General features: G+C 49.9%; 1 protein-coding gene across 1 annotated transcript in view; it reads left to right on the forward strand.

Annotated features, from left to right (window-relative positions):
* Positions 1-16,924: 16,924 nt before the first annotated feature.
* Positions 16,925-18,738, forward strand: part of CA7 (carbonic anhydrase 7) — a 36,992-nt gene continuing 35,178 nt past the window's right edge. Inside the window, exon 1 of the mRNA XM_040409059.1 lies at positions 16,925-16,971. Coding sequence (XP_040264993.1) covers positions 16,929-16,971 — 43 coding nt within the window. The 5' untranslated portion in view covers positions 16,925-16,928. The remainder of the gene's footprint in view (positions 16,972-18,738) is intronic.

Below are 18,738 nucleotides of genomic sequence, written 5' to 3' on the forward strand. Positions count from 1 at the left end.
GGGTATTATCTGTTTCTGCAGCATAGTATTGGGGAGCACAGCGGGCACAGTATTGGGACACTATCTGGGTAGTATCAGTATTATCAGGGGGATTATCTGTTTCTGCAGCAGAGTATTGGGGAGCACAGCGGGCACAGTATTGGGACACTATCTGGGTAGTATCAGTATTATCAGGGGGATTATCTGTTTCTGCAGTATAGTATTGGGGAGCACAGCGGGCACAGTATTGGGGGCACTATCTGGGTAGTATCAGTATTAACAGGGGATTATCTGTTTCTGCAGCATAGTATTGGGAGCACAGCGGGTACAGTATTGGGGGCACTATCTGTGTGGTATCAGTATTATCAGGGGATTATCTGTTTCTGCAGCATAGTATTGGGGAGCACAGCGGGCACAGTATTGGGGGCACTATCTGGGTAGTATCAGTATTATCAGGGGGATTATCTGTTTCTGCAGCATAGTATTGGGGAGCACAGTGGGCACAGTATTGGGTGCACTATCTGGGTGTGATCAGTATTATCAGGGGGATTATCTGTTTCTGCAGCAGAGTATTGGGAAGCACAGCGGGCACAGTTTTGGGGGCACTATCTGGGTGGTATCAGTATTATCAGGGGGATTATCTGTTTCTGCAGCATAGTATTGGGGAGCACAGCGGGCACAGTATTGGGGGCACTATCTGGGTAGTATCAGTATTAACAGGGGATTATCTGTTTCTGCAGTATAATATTGGGGAGCACAGCGGGCACAGTATTGGTGGCACTATCTGGGTAGTATCAGTATTATCAGGGGGATTATCTGTTTCTGCAGCAGAGTATATGGGAGCACAGCGGGCACAGTATTGGGGGCACTATCTGGGTAGTATCAGTATTATCAGGGGGATTATCTGTTTCTGCAGCATAGTATTGGGGAGCACAGCGGGCACAGTATTGGGGGCACTATCTGGGTAGTATCAGTATTATCAGGGGGATTATCTGTTTCTGCAGCATAGTATTGGGGAGCACAGCGGGCACAGTATTGGGGGCACTATCTGGGTAGTATCAGTATTATCAGGGGGATTATCAGTTTCTGCAGCATAGTATTGGGGAGCACAGCGGGCACAGTATTGGGGGCACTATCTGTGTGGTATCAGTATTATCAGGGGGATTATCTGTTTCTGCAGCATAGTATTGGGGAGCACAGCGGGCACAGTATTGGGGGCACTATCTGGGTGGTATCAGTATTATCAGGGGGATTATCTGTTTCTGCAGCATAGTATTGGGGAGCACAGCGGGCACAGTTTTGGGGGCACTATCTGGGTGGTATCAGTATTATCAGGGGGATTATCTGTTTCTGCAGCATAGTATTGGGGAGCACAGCGGGCACAGTATTGGGGGCACTATCTGGGTAGTATCAGTATTAACAGGGGATTATCTGTTTCTGCAGCATAGTATTGGGGAGCACAGCGGGCACAGTATTGGGGGCACTATCTGGGTAGTATCAGTATTATCAGGGGGATTATCTGTTTCTGCAGCAGAGTATTGGGGAGCACAGCGGGCACAGTATTGGGGGCACTATCTGGGTAGTATCAGTATTATCAGGGGGATTATCTGTTTCTGCAGCATAGTATTGGGAGCACAGTGGGCACAGTATTGGGGGCACTATCTGGGTAGTATCAGTATTATCAGGGGGATTATCTGTTTCTGCAGTATAGTATTGGGAGCACAGCGGGCACAGTATTCGGGGCACTATCTGGGTAGTATCAGTATTATCAGGGGGATTATCTGTTTCTGCAGCATAGTATTGGGGAGCACAGCGGGCCCAGTATTGGGGGCACTATCTGGGTAGTATCAGTATTATCAGGGGGATTATCTGTTTCTGCAGCATAGTATTGGGGAGCACAGCGGGCCCAGTATTGGGGGCACTATCTGGGTAGTATCAGTATTATCAGGGGGATTATCTGTTTCTGCAGCATAGTATTGGGGAGCACAGCGGGCACAGTATTGGGGGCACTATCTGGGTAGTATCAGTATTATCAGGGAGATCATCTGTTTCTGCAGCATAGTATTGGGGAGCACAGCGGGCACAGTATTGGGAGCACTATCTGGGTGGTATCAGTATTATCAGGGGGATTATCTGTTTCTGCAGCATAGTATTGGGGAGCACAGCGGGCACAGTATTGGGGGCACTATCTGGGTAGTATCAGTATTATCAGGGGATTATCTGTTTCTGCAGTATAGTATTGGGGAGCACAGCGGGCACAGTATTGGTGGCACTATCTGTGTGGTATCAGTATTATCAGGGGGATTATCTGTTTCTGCAGCATAGTATTGGGGAGCACAGCGGGCACAGTATTGGGGGCACTCTCTGGGTAGTATCAGTATTATCAGGGGGATTATCTGTTTCTGCAGTATAGTATTGGGGAGCACAGTGGGCACAGTATTGGGGGCACTATCTGTGTGGTATCAGTATTATCAGGGGGATTATCTGTTTCTGCAGCATAGTATTGGGGAGCACAGCGGGCACAGTATTGGGTTCACTATCTGGGTAGTATCAGTATTATCAGGGGGATTATCTGTTTCTGCAGCATAGTATTGGGGAGCACAGCGGGCACAGTATTGGAGGCACTATCTGGGTGGTATCAGTATTATCAGGGGGATTATCTGTTTCTGCAGCATAGTATTGGGGAGCACAGCGGGCACAGTATTGGGGGCACTATCTGGGTAGTATCAGTATTATCAGGGGGATTATCTGTTTCTGCAGTATAGTATTGGGGAGCACAGCGGGCACAGTATTGGGGGCACTATCTGGGTAGTATCAGTATTATCAGGGGGATTATCTGTTTCTGCAGCATAGTATTGGGGAGCACAGCGGGCACAGTATTGGGGGCACTATCTGGGTAGTATCAGTATTATCAGGGGGATTATCTGTTTCTGCAGTATAGTATTGGGGAGCACAGCGGGCACAGTATTGGGGGCACTATCTGTGTGGTATCAGTATTATCAGGGGATTATCTGTTTCTGCAGCATAGTATTGGGGAGCACAGCGGGCACAGTATTGGGGGCACTATCTGGGTGTGATCAGTATTATCAGGGGGATTATCTGTTTCTGCAGCTTAGTATTGGGGAGCACAGCGGGCACAGTATTGGGGGCACTATCTGGGTAGTATCAGTATTATCAGGGGGATTATCTGTTTCTGCAGCATAGTATTGGGGAGCACAGCGGGCACAGTATTGGGGGCACTATCTGGGTGGTATCAGTATTATCAGGGGGATTATCTGTTTCTGCAGCATAGTATTGGGGAGCACAGTGGGCACAGTATTGGGGGCACTATCTGGGTAGTATCAGTATTATCATGGGGATTATCTGTTTCTGCAGCATAGTATTGGGGAGCACAGTGGGCACAGTATTGGGGGCACTATCTGTGTGGTATCAGTATTATCAGGGGGATTATCTGTTTCTGCAGCATAGTATTGGGGAGCACAGCGGGCACAGTATTGGGGGCACTATCTGGGTGGTATCAGTATTATCAGGGGGATTAACTGTTTCTGCAGCTTAGTATTGGGAGCACAGTGGGCACAGTATTGGGGGCACTATCTGGGTGGTATCAGTATTATCAGGGGGATTATCTGTTTCTGCAGCATAGTATTGGGTAGCACAGCGGGCACAGTATTGGAGGCACTATCTGGGTAGTATCAGTATTATCAGGGGGATTATCTGTTTCTGCAGCTTAGTATTGGGGAGCACAGCGGGCACAGTATTGGGGGCACTATCTGGGTAGTATCAGTATTATCAGGGGGATTATCTGTTTCTGCAGCATAGTATTGGGGAGCACAGCGGGCACAGTATTGGGGGCACTATCTGGGTAGTATCAGTATTATCAGGGGGATTATCTGTTTCTGCAGCATAGTATTGGGGAGCACAGCGGGCACAGTATTGGGGGCACTATCTGGGTAGTATCAGTATTATCAGGGGGATTATCTGTTTCTGCAGCATAGTATTGGGGAGCACAGCGGGCACAGTATTGGGTTCACTATCTGGGTAGTATCAGTATTATCAGGGGGATTATCTGTTTCTGCAGCATAGTATTGGGGAGCACAGCGGGCACAGTATTGGAGGCACTATCTGGGTGGTATCAGTATTATCAGGGGGATTATCTGTTTCTGCAGCATAGTATTGGGGAGCACAGCGGGCACAGTATTGGGGGCACTATCTGGGTAGTATCAGTATTATCAGGGGGATTATCTGTTTCTGCAGTATAGTATTGGGGAGCACAGCGGGCACAGTATTGGGGGCACTATCTGGGTAGTATCAGTATTATCAGGGGGATTATCTGTTTCTGCAGCATAGTATTGGGGAGCACAGCGGGCACAGTATTGGGGGCACTATCTGGGTAGTATCAGTATTATCAGGGGGATTATCTGTTTCTGCAGTATAGTATTGGGGAGCACAGCGGGCACAGTATTGGGGGCACTATCTGTGTGGTATCAGTATTATCAGGGGATTATCTGTTTCTGCAGCATAGTATTGGGGAGCACAGCGGGCACAGTATTGGGGGCACTATCTGGGTGTGATCAGTATTATCAGGGGGATTATCTGTTTCTGCAGCTTAGTATTGGGGAGCACAGCGGGCACAGTATTGGGGGCACTATCTGGGTAGTATCAGTATTATCAGGGGGATTATCTGTTTCTGCAGCATAGTATTGGGGAGCACAGTGGGCACAGTATTGGGGGCACTATCTGGGTAGTATCAGTATTATCATGGGGATTATCTGTTTCTGCAGCATAGTATTGGGGAGCACAGTGGGCACAGTATTGGGGGCACTATCTGTGTGGTATCAGTATTATCAGGGGGATTATCTGTTTCTGCAGCATAGTATTGGGGAGCACAGCGGGCACAGTATTGGGGGCACTATCTGGGTGGTATCAGTATTATCAGGGGGATTAACTGTTTCTGCAGCTTAGTATTGGGAGCACAGTGGGCACAGTATTGGGGGCACTATCTGGGTGGTATCAGTATTATCAGGGGGATTATCTGTTTCTGCAGTATAGTATTGGGGAGCACAGTGGGCACAGTATTGGGGGCACTATCTGTGTGGTATCAGTATTATCAGGGGGATTATCTGTTTCTGCAGCATAGTATTGGGGAGCACAGCGGGCACAGTATTGGGGGCACTATCTGGGTAGTATCAGTATTAACAGGGGGATTATCTGTTTCTGCAGTATAGTATTGGGGAGCACAGCGGGCACAGTATTGGGGGCACTATCTGGGTAGTATCAGTATTATCAGGGGGATTATCTGTTTCTGCAGCATAGTATTGGGGAGCACAGCGGGCACAGTATTGGGGGCACTATCTGGGTAGTATCAGTATTATCAGGGAGATCATCTGTTTCTACAGCATAGTATTGGGGAGCACAGCGGGCACAGTATTGGGGGTACTATCTGGGTAGTATCAGTATTATCAGGGGATTATCTGTTTCTGCAGTATAGTATTGGGGAGCACAGCGGGCACAGTATTGGGGGCACTATCTGTGTGGTATCAGTATTATCAGGGGGATTATCTGTTTCTGCAGCAGAGTATTGGGGAGCACAGTGGGCACAGTATTGGGGGCACTATCTGTGTGGTATCAGTATTATCAGGGGGATTATCTGTTTCTGCAGCATAGTATTGGGGAGCACAGCGGGCACAGTATTGGGGGGCACTACCTGCATGGTACTAGTATTATCAGGGGGATTATCTGTTTCTGCAGCATAGTATTGGGGAGCACAGTGGGCACAGTATTGGGGGCACTATCTGGGTGGTATCAGTATTATCAGGGGGATTATCTGTTTCTGCAGTATAGTATTGGGGAGCACAGCGGGCACAGTATTGGGGGCACTATCTGTGTGGTATCAGTATTATCAGGGGGATTATCTGTTTCTGCAGCATAGTATTGGGGAGCACAGCGGGCACAGTATTGGGGGCACTATCTGTGTGGTACTAGTATTATCAGGGGGATTACCTGTTTCTGCAGCATAGTATTGGGGAGCACAGCGGGCACAGTATTGAGGGGCACTATCTGGGTAGTATCAGTATTATCAGGGGGATTATCTGTTTCTGCAGCATAGTATTGGGTAGCACAGTGGGCACAGTATTGGGGGCACTATCTGTGTGGTACTAGTATTATCAGGGGATTATCTGTTTCTGCAGTATAGTATTGGGGAGCACAGTGGGCTCAGTATTGGGGGCACTATCTGGGTGGTATCAGTATTATCAGGGGGATTATCTGTTTCTGCAGCATAGTATTGGGGAGCACAGCGGGCACAGTATTGGGGGCACTATCTGGGTAGTATCAGTATTATCAGGAGATTATCTGTTTCTGCAGTATAGTATTGGGGAGCACAGCGGGCACAGTATTGGGGGCACTATCTGGGTGGTATCAGTATTATCAGGGAGATTATCTGTTTCTGCAGCATAGTATTGGGGAGCACAGCGGGCACAGTATTGGGGGCACTATCTGGGTGGTATCAGTATTATCAGGGGATTATCAGTTTCTGCAGTATAGTATTGGGGAGCACAGCGGGCACAGTATTGGGGGCACTATCTGTGTGGTATCAGTATTATCAGGGGGATTATCTGTTTCTGCAGCATAGTATTGGGGAGCACAGCGGGCACAGTATTCGGGGCACTATCTGGGTAGTATCAGTATTATCAGGGGGATTATCTGTTTCTGCAGCATAGTATTGGGGAGCACAGCGGGCACAGTATTGTGGGCACTATCTGTGTGGTATCAGTATTATCAGGGGGATTATCTGTTTCTGCAGCATAGTATTGGGGAGCACAGCGGGCACAGTATTGGGGGCACTATCTGGGTGGTATCAGTATTATCAGGGGGATTAACTGTTTCTGCAGCATAGTATTGGGGAGCACAGCGGGCACAGTATTGGGGGCACTATCTGGGTAGTATCAGTATTATCAGGGGGATTATCTGTTTCTGCAGCATAGTATTGGGGAGCACAGCGGGCACAGTATTGGGGGCACTATCTGGGTGGTATCAGTATTATCAGGGGGATTATCAGTTTCTGCAGCATAGTATTGGGGAGCACAGCGGGCACAGTATTCGGGGCACTATCTGGGTAGTATCAGTATTATCAGGGGGATTATCTGTTTCTGCAGCATAGTATTGGGGAGCACAGCGGGCACAGTATTGTGGGCACTATCTGTGTGGTATCAGTATTATCAGGGGGATTATCTGTTTCTGCAGCATAGTATTGGGGAGCACAGCGGGCACAGTATTGGGGGCACTATCTGGGTAGTATCAGTATTATCAGGGGGATTATCTGTTTCTGCAGCATAGTATTGGGGAGCACAGCGGGCACAGTATTGGGGGCACTATCTGGGTAGTATCAGTATTATCAGGGGGATTATCTGTTTCTGCAGCATAGTATTGGGGAGCACAGCGGGCACAGTATTGGGGGCACTATCTGGGTGGTATCAGTATTATCAGGGGGATTATCTGTTTCTGCAGCAGAGTATTGGGGAGCACAGTGGGCACAGTATTGGGGGCACTATCTGGGTGGTATCAGTATTATCAGGGGGATTATCTGTTTCTGCAGTATAGTATTGGGGAGCACAGCGGGCACAGTATTCGGGGCACTATCTGGGTAGTATCAGTATTATCAGGGGGATTATCTGTTTCTGCAGCTTAGTATTGGGGAGCACAGCGGGCACAGTATTCGGGGCACTATCTGTGTGGTACTAGTATTATCAGGGGGATTATCTGTTTCTGCAGTATAGTATTGGGGAGCACAGCGGGCACAGTATTCGGGGCACTATCTGGGTAGTATCAGTATTATCAGGGGGATTATCTGTTTCTGCAGCATAGTATTGGGGAGCACAGCGGGCACAGTATTGTGGGCACTATCTGGGTAGTATCAGTATTATCAGGGGGATTATCTGTTTCTGCAGCATAGTATTGGGGAGCACAGCGGGCACAGTATTGGGGGCACTATCTGGGTAGTATCAGTATTATCAGGGGGATTATCTGTTTCTGCAGCACAGTATTGGGGGCACTATCTGGGTAGTATCAGTATTATCAGGGGGATTATCTGTTTCTGCAGCATAGTATTGGGGAGCACAGCGGGCACAGTATTGGGGGCACTATCTGGGTAGTATCAGTATTATCAGGGGGATTATCTGTTTCTGCAGCAGAGTATTGGGGAGCACAGCGGGCACAGTATTGGGGGCACTATCTGGGTAGTATCAGTATTAACAGGGGATTATCTGTTTTTGCAGCATAGTATTGGGGAGCACAGCGGGCACAGTATTGGGGGCACTATCTGGGTGGTATCAGTATTATCAGGGGGATTATCTGTTTCTGCAGCATAGTATTGGGGAGCACAGTGGGCACAGTATTGGGGGCACTATCTGGGTGGTATCAGTATTATCAGGGAGATTATCTGTTTCTGCAGCATAGTATTGGGGAGCACAGTGGGCACAGTATTGGGGGCACTATCTGGGTAGTATCAGTATTATCAGGGGGATTATCTGTTTCTGCAGTATAGTATTGGGGAGCACAGCGGGCACAGTATTGGGGGCACTATCTGGGTGGTATCAGTATTATCAGGGGGATTATCTGTTTCTGCAGCATAGTATTGGGGAGCACAGCGGGCACAGTATTGGGGGCACTATCTGGGTGGTATCAGTATTATCAGGGGGATTATCTGTTTCTGCAGCATAGTATTGGGGAGCACAGCGGGCACAGTATTGGGGGCACTATCTGGGTGGTATCAGTATTATCAGGGGGATTATCTGTTTCTGCAGCATAGTATTGGGGAGCACAGCGGGCCCAGTATTAGGGGCACTATCTGTGTGGTACTAGTATTATCAGGGGGATTATCTGTTTCTGCAGTATAGTATTGGGGAGCACAGTGGGCACAGTATTGGGGGCACTATCTGGGTGGTATCAGTATTATCAGGGGGATTATCTGTTTCTGCAGCATAGTATTGGGGAGCACAGTGGGCACAGTATTGGGGGCACTATCTGTGTGGTACTAGTATTATCAGGGGGATTATCTGTTTCTGCAGCATAGTATTGGGGAGCACAGCGGGCACAGTATTCGGGGCACTATCTGTGTGGTAATAGTATTATCAGGGGGATTATCTGTTTCTGCAGCATAGTATTGGGGAGCACAGCGGGCACAGTATTGGGGGCACTATCTGGGTGGTATCAGTATTATCAGGGAGATTATCTGTTTCTGCAGCAGAGTATTGGGGAGCACAGCGGGCACAGTATTGGGGGCACTATCTGGGTAGTATCAGTATTAACAGGGGATTATCTGTTTCTGCAGCTTAGTATTGGGGAGCACAGCGGGCACAGTATTGGGGGGCACTATCTGTGTGGTAATAGTATTATCAGGGGGATTATCTGTTTCTGCAGCATAGTATTGGGGAGCACAGCGGGCACAGTATTGGGGGCACTATCTGGGTAGTATCAGTATTATCAGGGGGATTATCTGTTTCTGCAGCAGAGTATTGGGGAGCACAGCGGGCACAGTATTGGGGGCACTATCTGGGTAGTATCAGTATTAACAGGGGATTATCTGTTTCTGCAGCAGAGTATTGGGGAGCACAGCGGGCACAGTATTGGGGGCACTATCTGGGTAGTATCAGTATTAACAGGGGATTATCTGTTTCTGCAGCATAGTATTGGGGAGCACAGTGGGCACAGTATTGGGGGCACTATCTGGGTGGTATCAGTATTATCAGGGGGATTATCTGTTTCTGCAGCTTAGTATTGGGGAGCACAGTGGGCACAGTATTGGGGGCACTATCTGGGTGGTATCAGTATTATCAGGGGGATTATCTGTTTCTGCAGCAGAGTATTGGGGAGCACAGCGGGCACAGTATTGGGGGCACTATCTGGGTAGTATCAGTATTAACAGGGGATTATCTGTTTCTGCAGCTTAGTATTGGGGAGCACAGCGGGCACAGTATTGGGGGGCACTATCTGTGTGGTAATAGTATTATCAGGGGGATTATCTGTTTCTGCAGCATAGTATTGGGGAGCACAGCGGGCACAGTATTGGGGGCACTATCTGGGTAGTATCAGTATTATCAGGGGGATTATCTGTTTCTGCAGCAGAGTATTGGGGAGCACAGCGGGCACAGTATTGGGGGCACTATCTGGGTAGTATCAGTATTAACAGGGGATTATCTGTTTCTGCAGCAGAGTATTGGGGAGCACAGCGGGCACAGTATTGGGGGCACTATCTGGGTAGTATCAGTATTAACAGGGGATTATCTGTTTCTGCAGCATAGTATTGGGGAGCACAGTGGGCACAGTATTGGGGGCACTATCTGGGTGGTATCAGTATTATCAGGGGGATTATCTGTTTCTGCAGCTTAGTATTGGGGAGCACAGTGGGCACAGTATTGGGGGCACTATCTGGGTGGTATCAGTATTATCAGGGGGATTATCTGTTTCTGCAGCATAGTATTGGGGAGCACAGCGGGCACAGTATTGGGGGCACTATCTGGGTAGTATCAGTATTATCAGGGGGATTATCTGTTTCTGCAGTATAGTATTGGGGAGCACAGCGGGCACAGTATTGGGGGCACTATCTGTGTGGTATCAGTATTATCAGGGGGATTATCTGTTTCTGCAGCATAGTATTAGGGAGCACAGCGGGCACAGTATTGGGGGCACTATCTGTGTGGTACTAGTATTATCAGGGGGATTATCTGTTTCTGCAGCATAGTATTGGGGAGCACAGCGGGCACAGTATTGGGGGCACTATCTGGGTAGTATCAGTATTAACAGGGGATTATCTGTTTCTGCAGTATAGTATTGGGGAGCACAGCGGGCACAGTATTGGGGGCACTATCTGGGTAGTATCAGTATTATCAGGGGGATTATCTGTTTCTGCAGTATAGTATTGGGGAGCACAGCGGGCACAGTATTGGGGGCACTATCTGTGTGGTATCAGTATTATCAGGGGGATTATCTGTTTCTGCAGTATAGTATTGGGGAGCACAGCGGGCACAGTATTGGGGGCACTATCTGGGTAGTATCAGTATTATCAGGGGGATTATCTGTTTCTGCAGCATAGTATTGGGGAGCACAGTGGGCACAGTATTGGGGGCACTATCTGGGTAGTATCAGTATTATCAGGGGGATTATCAGTTTCTGCAGCATAGTATTGGGGAGCACAGCGGGCACAGTATTGGGGGCACTATCTGGGTAGTATCAGTATTATCAGGGGGATTATCTGTTTCTGCAGCTTAGTATTGGGGAGCACAGCGGGCACAGTATTGGGGGGCACTATCTGTGTGGTATCAGTATTATCAGGGGGATTATCTGTTTCTGCAGCATAGTATTGGGGAGCACAGCGGGCACAGTATTGGGGGCACTATCTGGGTAGTATCAGTATTATCAGGGGGATTATCGGTTTCTGCAGCATAGTATTGGGGAGCACAGCGGGCACAGTATTGGGGGCACTATCTGGGTAGTATCAGTATTATCAGGGGGATTATCTGTTTCTGCAGCATAGTATTGGGGAGCACAGCGGGCACAGTATTGGGTTCACTATCTGTGTGGTATCAGTATTATCAGGGAGATCATCTGTTTCTGCAGCATAGTATTGGGGAGCACAGCGGGCACAGTATTGGGGGCATTATCTGGGTGGTATCAGTATTATCAGGGGGATTATCTGTTTCTGCAGCATAGTATTGGGGAGCACAGCGGGCACAGTATTGGGGGCACTATCTGGGTGGTATCAGTATTATCAGGGGGATTATCTGTTTCTGCAGCATAGTATTGGGGAGCACAGCGGGCACAGTATTGGGGGCACTATCTGGGTGGTATCAGTATTATCAGGGGGATTATCTGTTTCTGCAGCATAGTATTGGGGAGCACAGCGGGCACAGTATTGGGGGCACTATCTGGGTGGTATCAGTATTATCAGGGGGATTATCTGTTTCTGCAGCATAGTATTGGGGAGCACAGCGGGCACAGTATTGGGGGCACTATCTGGGTGGTATCAGTATTATCAGGGGGATTATCTGTTTCTGCAGCATAGTATTGGGGAGCACAGCGGGCACAGTATTGGGGGCACTATCTGGGTGGTATCAGTATTATCAGGGAGATTATCTGTTTCTGCAGCATAGTATTGGGGAGCACAGCGGGCACAGTATTGGGGGCACTATCTGGGTGGTATCAGTATTATCAGGGAGATTATCTGTTTCTGCAGCATAGTATTGGGGAGCACAGCGGGCACAGTATTGGGGGCACTATCTGGGTGGTATCAGTATTATCAGGGAGATTATCTGTTTTTGCAGCATAGTATTGGGGAGCACAGCGGGCACAGTATTGGGGGCACTATCTGGGTGGTATCAGTATTATCAGGGGGATTATCTGTTTCTGCAGCATAGTATTGGGGAGCACAGCGGGCACAGTATTGGGGGGCACTATCTGTGTGGTATCAGTATTATCAGGGGGATTATCTGTTTCTGCAGTATAGTATTGGGAGCACAGCGGGCACAGTATTGGGGGCACTATCTGTGTGGTATCAGTATTATCAGGGGGATTATCTGTTTCTGCAGTATAGTATTGGGGAGCACAGCGGGCACAGTATTGGGGGCACTATCTGGGTGGTATCAGTATTATCAGGGGGATTATCTGTTTCTGCAGCATAGTATTGGGGAGCACAGCGGGCACAGTATTGGGGGCACTATCTGGGTGGTATCAGTATTATCAGGGGGATTATCTGTTTCTGCAGCATAGTATTGGGGAGCACAGCGGGCACAGTATTGGGGGCACTATCTGGGTGGTATCAGTATTATCAGGGGGATTATCTGTTTCTGCAGCATAGTATTGGGGAGCACAGTGGGCACAGTATTGGGGGTACTATCTGGGTAGTATCAGTATTATCAGGGGGATTATCTGTTTCTGCAGCATAGTATTGGGGAGCACAGTGGGCACAGTATTGGGGGCACTATCTGTGTGGTATCAGTATTATCAGGGGATTATCTGTTTCTGCAGTATAGTATTGGGGAGCACAGCGGGCACAGTATTGGGGGCACTATCTGGGTAGTATCAGTATTATCAGGGGGATTATCTGTTTCTGCAGTATAGTATTGGGGAGCACAGCGGGCACAGTATTGGGGGCACTATCTGGGTAGTATCAGTATTATCAGGGGATTATCTGTTTCTGCAGCATAGTATTGGGGAGCACAGCGGGCACAGTATTGGGGGCACTATCTGGGTGGTATCAGTATTATCAGGGGGATTATCTGTTTCTGCAGTATAGTATTGGGGAGCACAGTGGGCACAGTATTGGGGGCACTATCTGGGTAGTATCAGTATTATCAGGGGATTATCTGTTTCTGCAGTATAGTATTGTGGAGCACAGCGGGCACAGTATTGGGGGCACTATCTGGGTGGTATCAGTATTATCAGGGGGATTATCTGTTTCTGCAGCATAGTATTGGGGAGCACAGCGGGCACAGTATTGGGGGCACTATCTGGGTGGTATCAGTATTATCAGGGAGATTATCTGTTTCTGCAGCATAGTATTGGGGAGCACAGCGGGCACAGTATTGGGGGCACTATCTGGGTGGTATCAGTATTATCAGGGAGATTATCTGTTTCTGCAGCATAGTATTGGGGAGCACAGCGGGCACAGTATTGGGGGCACTATCTGGGTGGTATCAGTATTATCAGGGGGATTATCTGTTTCTGCAGCATAGTATTGGGGAGCACAGCGGGCACAGTATTGGGGGCACTATCTGGGTGGTATCAGTATTATCAGGGGGATTATCTGTTTCTGCAGCATAGTATTGGGGAGCACAGCGGGCACAGTATTGGGGGCACTATCTGGGTGGTATCAGTATTATCAGGGGGATTATCTGTTTCTGCAGCATAGTATTGGGGAGCACAGCGGGCACAGTATTGGGGGCACTATCTGGTTGGTATCAGTATTATCAGGGGGATTATCTGTTTCTGCAGTATAGTATTGGGGAGCACAGCGGGCACAGTATTGGGGGCACTATCTGGGTAGTATCAGTATTATCAGGGGGATTATCTGTTTCTGCAGTATAGTATTGGGGAGCACAGCGGGCACAGTATTGGGGGCACTATCTGGGTAGTATCAGTATTATCAGGGGGATTATCTGTTTCTGCAGTATAGTATTGGGGAGCACAGCGGGCACAGTATTGGGGGCACTATCTGGGTGGTATCAGTATTATCAGGGGGATTATCTGTTTCTGCAGCAGAGTATTGGGGAGCACAGCGGGCACAGTATTGGGGGCACTATCTGGGTAGTATCAGTATTATCAGGGGGATTATCTGTTTCTGCAGTATAGTATTGGGGAGCACAGCGGGCACAGTATTGGGGGCACTATCTGGGTAGTATCAGTATTATCAGGGGGATTATCTGTTTCTGCAGTATAGTATTGGGGAGCACAGCGGGCACAGTATTGGGGGCACTATCTGGGTGGTATCAGTATTATCAGGGGGATTATCTGTTTCTGCAGCATAGTATTGGGGAGCACAGTGGGCACAGTATTGGGGGCACTATCTGGGTAGTATCAGTATTATCAGGGGGATTATCTGTTTCTGCAGTATAGTATTGGGGAGCACAGCGGGCACAGTATTGGGGGCACTATCTGGGTGGTATCAGTATTATCAGGGGGATTATCTGTTTCTGCAGCATAGTATTGGGGAGCACAGCGGGCACAGTATTGGGGACACTATCTGGGTGGTATCAGTATTATCAGGGGATTATCTGTTTCTGCAGCATAGTATTGGGGAGCACAGTGGGCACAGTATTGGGGGCACTATCTGGGTAGTATCAGTATTATCAGGGGATTATCTGTTTCTGCAGTATAGTATTGTGGAGCACAGCGGGCCCAGTATTGGGGGCACTATCTGGGTAGTATCAGTATTATCAGGGGGATTATCTGTTTCTGCAGCATAGTATTGGGGAGCACAGCGGGCACAGTATTGGGGACACTATCTGGGTGGTATCAGTATTATCAGGGGATTATCTGTTTCTGCAGCATAGTATTGGGGAGCACAGTGGGCACAGTATTGGGGGCACTATCTGGGTAGTATCAGTATTATCAGGGGATTATCTGTTTCTGCAGTATAGTATTGTGGAGCACAGCGGGCCCAGTATTGGGGGCACTATCTGGGTGGTATCAGTATTATCAGGGGGATTATCTGTTTCTGCAGTATAGTATTGGGGAGCACAGCGGGCACAGTATTGGGGGCACTATCTGGGTAGTATCAGTATTATCAGGGGATTATCTGTTTCTGCAGCATAGTATTGTGGAGCACAGCGGGCACAGTATTGGGGGCACTATCTGGGTGGTATCAGTATTATCAGGGGGATTATCTGTTTCTGCAGTATAGTATTGGGGAGCACAGCGGGCACAGTATTGGGGGCACTATCTGGGTAGTATCAGTATTATCAGGGGATTATCTGTTTCTGCAGCATAGTATTGTGGAGCACAGCGGGCACAGTATTGGGGGCACTATCTGGGTAGTATCAGTATTATCAGGGGATTATCTGTTTCTGCAGCATAGTATTGGGGAGCACAGCGGGCACAGTATTGGGGGCACTATCTGGGTGGTATCAGTATTATCAGGGGGATTATCTGTTTCTGCAGCATAGTATTGGGGAGCACAGCGGGCACAGTATTGGGGGCACTATCTGGGTAGTATCAGTATTATCAGGGGGATTATCAGTTTCTGCAGCATAGTATTGGGGAGCACAGCGGGCACAGTATTGGGGGCACTATCTGGGTGGTATCAGTATTATCAGGGGGATTATCTGTTTCTGCAGTATAGTATTGGGGAGCACAGCGGGCACAGTATTGGGGGCACTATCTGGGTGGTATCAGTATTATCAGGAGGATTATCAGTTTCTGCAGCATAGTATTGGGGAGCACAGCGGGCACAGTATTGGGGGCACTATCTGGGTGGTATCAGTATTATCAAGGGGATTATCTGTTTCTGCAGTATAGTATTGGGAGCACAGCGGGCACAGTATTGGGGGCACTATCTGTGTGGTATCAGTATTATCAGGGGGATTATCTGTTTCTGCAGTATAGTATTGGGGAGCACAGCGGGCACAGTATTGGGGGCACTATCTGGGTAGTATCAGTATTATCAGGGGGATTATCTGTTTCTGCAGTATAGTATTGGGGAGCACAGCGGGCACAGTATTGGGGGCACTATCTGTGTGGTATCAGTATTATCAGGGGGATTATCTGTTTCTGCAGCATAATATTGGGGAGCACAGCGGGCACAGTATTGGGGGCACTATCTGTGTGGTACTAGTATTATCAGGGGGATTATCTGTTTCTGCAGTATAGTATTGGGAGCACAGCGGGCACAGTATTGGGGGCACTATCTGGGTGGTATCAGTATTATCAGGGGGATTATCTGTTTCTGCAGTATAGTATTGGGGAGCACAGCGGGCACAGTATTGGGGGCACTATCTGGGTAGTATCAGTATTATCAGGGGGATTATCTGTTTCTGCAGTATAGTATTGGGGAGCACAGCGGGCACAGTATTGGGGGCACTATCTGGGTGGTATCAGTATTATCAGGGGGATTATCTGTTTCTGCAGTATAGTATTGGGAGCACAGCGGGCACAGTATTGGGGGCACTATCTGTGTGGTATCAGTATTATCAGGGGGATTATCTGTTTCTGCAGTATAGTATTGGGGAGCACAGCGGGCACAGTATTGGGGGCACTATCTGGGTAGTATCAGTATTATCAGGGGGATTATCGGTTTCTGCAGCATAGTATTGGGGAGCACAGCGGGCACAGTATTGGGGATGCCAGGATGTTGGGAAGGTGGGAGGATGATGGAAAAGTAGGAAACTAAGAAGTATTTTTGTCAAACTGCAGAGGTGGCTGAAAGCAATAATCATGGCGGTCTGGTCTGAATGGAGAAGATGAGGAAAGAGAAAGTCTACATCAGAGGAGACCTCACTGGATGTAAGAGGCAGGAGGCGTTTAAATATGTAATGTCAGGAGGGAAGGGGTTAGGTGGAGGATTTGGTATAGGGTGAGGGGCGGGCACTGTTTCCGTTTTCCCCCCAGGCGGCACACAGGTGCACCCCGTTCCCTTAGAGAAGCCCTGGTGTTATACTTCTGCCTGTGCAGATAGACATAGAAAGGGTGGATTTGGGTCTGAAAGCTTGCCTTGCAGTTAGTAGAACCCGCCACTAGATGGCTCCAGCAAACCTTTATTCTCTGCCTTCATTGAATAGAATCTCTTACAAAGGCCTCATGCACACCACCGTATGTATTTCGCGGTCCGCAAAAAATACAGATGACGTCCATGCACATTCTGTATTTTGGAACGGAACAGCTGGCCCCTGATAGGACAGTACTATCCTTGTCCGTAATGCGGACAATAATAGGACATGTTCTGTTTTTTTGCCGGACGGAAATACGGACATACGGAAACGGAATGCACACAGAGTACCTTCCGTTTATTTATTTTTTGCGGACCCCTTGAAATAAATGGTTCTGCATATGGTGCAAAAAAACGGAACGGACACAGAAAGAAAATATGTTCGTGTGCATGAGCCCAAATTCAAGACCGAAGAGAGAGAATACCTGTGCTGCACCCTCAACCCTGGACCCTGCACCCCCCACCCTGGACCCTGCACCCCCAATCCCGTACCCTGCACCCCCAATCCCGGACCCTGCACCCCCCACCCCTGGACCCTGCACCCCCAACCCTGGACCTTGCACCCCCCACCCCTGACCCTGCACCCCCCCACCCCGGACCCTGCACCCCCGACCCTGCACCCCCGACCCTGGACCCTGCACCCCCCACCCTGGACCCTGCACCCCCCACCCTGGACCCTGCACCCCCAATCCCGTATCCTGCACCCCCAATCCCGTACCCTGCACCCCCAATCCCGTACCCTGCACCCCCAATCCCGTACCCTGCACCCCCAATCCCGTACCCTGCACCCCCAATCCCGGACCCTGCACCCCCCACCCTGGACCCTGCACCCCCAATCCCGGACCCTGCACCCCCCGCCCCTGCACCCCCAACCCTGGACCTTGCACCCCCACCCCTGACCCTGCACCCCCCCACCCCCGACCCTGCACCCCCCCCCACCCCCGACCCTGCACCCCCCCCACCCCCGACCCTGCACCCCCCCCACCCCTGACTCTGCACCCCCCACCCCTGACCCTGCACCCCCCCCCCCACCCCTGACTCTGCACCCCCCACCTCTGACCCTGCACCCCCCACCCCTGACCCTGCACCCCCCCACCCCTGACCCTGCACCCCCCCACCCCGGACCCTGCACCCCCCCTTCCCGGACCCTGCACCCCCCACCCCAGACCTTGCACCCCCCACCCTCTGACCCTGCACCCTCCACTCCTGACCCTGCACCCACCACCCCTGACCCTGCACCCCCCCACCCCTGACCCTGCACCCCCCACCTCTGACCCTGCACCCCCCCAACCCTGACCCTGCACCCCCCCATCCCTGACTCTGCACCCCCCACCCCTGACCCTGCACCCCCCCACCCCGGACCCTGCACCCCCCACCCCAGACTTTGCACCCCCCACCCTCTGACCCTGCACCCTCCACCCCTGACCTTGCACCCCCCACCCTCTGACCCTGCACCCCCCACCTCTGACCCTGTACCCCCCCACCCCTGACCCTGCACCCCCCCACCCCTGACTCTGCACCCCCCCACCCCTGACTCTGCCCCCCCCCACCCCTGACCCTGCACC

Source organism: Bufo bufo, chromosome 10, assembly GCF_905171765.1.
Source record: "Bufo bufo chromosome 10, aBufBuf1.1, whole genome shotgun sequence".
Taxonomy (NCBI): domain Eukaryota; kingdom Metazoa; phylum Chordata; class Amphibia; order Anura; family Bufonidae; genus Bufo; species Bufo bufo.